Source organism: Silene latifolia, chromosome Y (assembly GCF_048544455.1).
Source record: "Silene latifolia isolate original U9 population chromosome Y, ASM4854445v1, whole genome shotgun sequence".
Taxonomy (NCBI): Eukaryota; Viridiplantae; Streptophyta; class Magnoliopsida; order Caryophyllales; family Caryophyllaceae; genus Silene; species Silene latifolia.
The window spans coordinates 21,289,305-21,293,495 of record NC_133538.1 but is presented as its reverse complement, the minus strand read 5'-3'; the positions used below and the strand labels follow the sequence as shown (position 1 = coordinate 21,293,495).

The following is a 4,191-nucleotide window of genomic DNA, read 5'->3' as shown; positions in this document are numbered from 1 at the left end:
TATAGACAACCAACCGTACTGTACATCAATCACCTAAGATTATTAAATTATTCAAATTATATCTTAATTGGGAAAAAAAATAAAAAATATTACAAACACCTAAACGTACAGTGCAATGACATCAACTATATCCAATCAAATTGTAGTACCAAACTCTTCCGTACACCATTGCACTTCTATTCCCTTCACAAGACATTAAAAAAAATAAACCCTACAGCCATTGCAATCCTATTCCCATCATAAAACTGAGAAAAAGTTTATCCGTATAGTCGAAAAGCTATCCGTACAGCCATTGCAATTCTCTTCCTATCATAAAACTTTCACTTTTGAGCTTATTCCCAATTCTAAACAGTTTCCTGTATAACATAAAATTAGTTTCATGTTAGGAGAATTATACACACTATATATACAGCTCTTTTTGTATTTCAAATTCCACACACCAACTATCCCATCTGAACTACCTACAACAATGGCACCATCCAAATCCAGGCTTATCTCGCTTTTCAAATATTCATCATTACATCGATATTAAGTCATTGATATTAATTTCTTTTCTTTTCTCTGTTTCAGTGCTTACTCAACTATCAACGAAATGAACGAACACAAGACAAGCGGAAAAATCAAAGCCCGTGTATCTCGACTTTGGGAAGTAACTAATCCTTATGTCGCTGGCCAGCTAATCTGCATAGACATGGTCCTTATGGATGAAGAGGTATGCTGAATACACTCTTTACGTAATATTAATTCATGATATATTATTGCTCTACTAACTTCACCGTAACCACTACTTAAATCGTTAATGTTTACTTCCACAGGGCGGTTACGTGCATGCAACCATATACGACAATTCTCTAATTGAAAGGTTCCGTTCAAGTCTCACTGAGGGCGACGTTTATGTGATGAACCACTTTGCTATTGAACCGAACAAATCACTGTATCGTGTTGTTAGTGATAGCAAGATTATGTTAAAGTTTCAGTTTAGCACTTACATTAAAAAAATTACATCCGAAAGTTGCACAATCCCAAGACACAGGTTTGACTTTGTATCATTCAAAACTTTAGAACAACGACAACTCAAACCGGAAGTTCTCACAGGTATTTTCTAGCATACTTTCAGAAATCAAGTACTTTTTTTGTGTCTCTGTATTATTAATATAAATTATTCTCTTTAAAAAGATGTATACGGCGTTTTGGTGAACGAATCTGTAGATAAGGATTCAACCGCTATCGAAATCCGAGAGAAGAGGTATCAAACAATCTCATTCTTAGCATTGAATTAAATTCTTTATTACAAATCAATTAACTCTACTACAATGATTTATGCAGTGAGAACATTATCAAGCTTAAGTTATGGAGACAATTTAGCGTTGACTACAGCGAACAAATGAAAGAACATCGTGGTCAGTGTAACATTATTATAGTCGTGACTTCTACTTTAGTTAAAGGCTACAATATCGGTAAGCACTTCTGTTTGCCATCTTATCGGTATTACTCTCTTGATTTTTAAAGATAGTTTGTTTATCTCATTCTTATTCAATGCATAATAAATATACTCACAACATCTATGAAGCTTGACACTTTCTCATCAAGCAAGGTTTATGATAATCTTGACTTTCTAGAAGTCAATGAACTGAAAAGCCTATTAAGGTAACCACCAATAACACATACAATGTTACTGATTTTATAGTTAGCATACTTTGACCTTTATTATGTATTTGTTTTCCTTTATAGTGAGAAAAAGGAAGAAATATTTGTGAGCAGTGTCTTAAGTCAAAGCAGCAATATCCTGAACAAAATATCTCAATAATTATCAATCATTGCAAGTTACTATATGAAAAGGTACTCTATCAGTTAAGTGTATTGTCCTCCCTAATTATCTTGATTTACGGCAAGAAAAATAATCAAAGATTATACACGCAGAATGAAATTTGTTACTGTCAGGCCACAGTAAATGAAGTTATGGGAGAATTACCTTGGTACAATCCTTCGTGTCCTGATTGTAATAGGAAGCCTAAGACAGTGAATAAAGGGTTCTTCTGCGAGTACTGCAACAAATCTGTAGAAGGTCCATTGACAGTGTAAGTATGCTTATATTCCATCCATAGTACAACTCTATATGTCAAACTAATTCACTTAATTCGTGTAGTTATCGACTGGAGTTATTAGTCGAAGATGCAACTGGTTCAACTATTCTTACCATGTTCAATGACGAGGCTAAAAGGATGGTTGGTCAAGATGCAAACACATTATTTGACTCCCATCCAGAACAGGTACATCATTTTCACTACTTTATACGTTCCTCTCATCAAGAAAACCGGTTTGTTATATAATCAACTCATGAAAATTATTGTGTTGTACAAGATCCCTCATCTGAGGACTATGATTTCATCCCAAACTTACTTCGAAATACTTTTGAAGAAAAAAATTTACGTTCAAAGTAAAGATTGATAAATACAATCATCAGAATAGAAAGAATAACAAGCAGACATTTGCCGTCATGAAAGTATTAGACAGCAACTTATTTGAGGAATCAAAGATGGAAAAAACTTCCCAAACACCTACCCGCAAACGGCAACTTGAATATATCTCATCCGATGATGAAGGGTCAAGCTCCTCAACAACCACGATTAACCGCAAAAACCTCAAGGTACAGTAAACAGTGATGTACAACCAGTTTATTTGTACACCTATTATTCACTGAAGTCCTTACATTAATTTTTGTGAACGCAGGTATGAGATTAACAGGAAGAGTAAAGTGGCACATTAGTGGAAGGATGAGAAGACAGTTCGCCAATATATAGTTTTCACTTAGTAGTTTTTTTTCCTTATATTCATATATTCTAGAAAAATAAGACTTTTACGTAGAGTTGAAATAGTTAGTTTAGATATTTATTCATGTTCTAGCGAAATAAGACTCTTATCATGTAGTATTCAAACCATTTCAATACTATCAGCATTTCCATTACTTACTATGACAGTTATAATATTTCTAAATTACCTTTCCTCTATATTTCTCAATTACTTTCCGTTAATATGCTTATCATCGATTAAAAATCTTACCAACCCATAACTGAACCTGTCCATAATCTCAATCTCAATCTTACCCATGCTTTTTCCTCATCCTTGCTGTAACAATAAAACAAACAAGTAATCACATATATTAAGGTTCAATCTTGGTAGACTACGGAGTACTTTGAATTGTGTAAGGTAAGATTTGTGAGTCTCGAAGTTTTACAGTAATTATCGTTAATTTCATACATAAGATTTTACCACCAGCAACACACGAAAAATAAAATAGCTACAGGAGAAAATACCTATCACAGACTGACTATTAAAAAGATGAATCTTATTTTGATTTGACTCACTATTACATTCTGTTTTTCATTATGAATTATACAAAGTATAAGACTATAATAATTGCATTCTATTCTGTATTGGAAGGGATAGACAGTCCTATTCCGACTCCAACTTTCTTAGTAATAATAATACCTGTAATAGTATAATAAAGACATTATCTAACCCTAATAATTTAACGTGTGAAAATCTGTCTATTCGTGCAAACCTATGTTCACATATGAATTCTACCTTGCAACCCCTTCATGAGATGAAAATAATAGCGAAGAATTTAGGAGAGTAAAGGAATTGCCGATCGAAATTTGATTTAACATTAAACAAATGGAGTTTAATCTCAAAAAGTGTTTAACAATAACACAATTTCCTCTCCCAAACTGAGTGTAAAGTTAAAGAATTTCTAATCAACGTATACTCCCATCTTCACAATATTAGTATATTTTCCTAAACCAATTTTAAAAATATTATTAATATAATAATAGAATCCTAACCCAACCACAGGTTGCAAACCTACAAGCACTCAAATTCACTTTCTAATCATATTAGTAAAATAGAATCCAAACATAACTCCCACAGTTTATGCAAAGCTATATAAACAGTTGAGGTCGACCTTTTAATCCTACACAAGTTTAAAAAACACATTGCCTTCTTAAGACGTTCAAGATCAGAGAAGATGTCTGACAATATTTCTTTCGTTTCGAATTCCAAGGAGAATAGAAAAAGTCGTATGCTACAACAAAGACTTAAGAAACGACAGAGATTAGGTCATGACAGAAATGAGCATCATACCTAAATTGCGCAGTCTCAAGAAGGCATTACTGTTATGAAATTATTAATCTC

At 32.9% G+C, this 4,191-nt stretch overlaps 1 protein-coding gene across 1 annotated transcript; it reads left to right on the top strand.

Annotated features, from left to right (window-relative positions):
- Nucleotides 1-469: 469 nt before the first annotated feature.
- LOC141627715 (uncharacterized) lies at nucleotides 470-1,507 on the top strand. The gene is made up of 5 exons (XM_074440940.1): nucleotides 470-489; nucleotides 571-712; nucleotides 816-1,095; nucleotides 1,177-1,246; nucleotides 1,327-1,507. The coding sequence occupies exons 1-5, from the start codon at nucleotides 470-472 to the stop codon at nucleotides 1,505-1,507; spliced, it is 693 nt and encodes a 230-aa protein (XP_074297041.1).
- Nucleotides 1,508-4,191: the final 2,684 nt, after the last annotated feature.

What these genes read in the sequence shown, in the direction of transcription:
- LOC141627715 (XM_074440940.1), top strand. Translation starts at nt 470, where the DNA reads ATGGCACCATCCAAATCCAG. An exon ending in ATGGCACCATCCAAATCCAG is followed by an intron (nt 490 to 570) that starts GCTTATCTCGCT and finishes TCTCTGTTTCAG; the next exon opens with TGCTTACTCAACTATCAACG. An exon ending in CAAACCGGAAGTTCTCACAG is followed by an intron (nt 1,096 to 1,176) that starts GTATTTTCTAGC and finishes CTCTTTAAAAAG; the next exon opens with ATGTATACGGCGTTTTGGTG.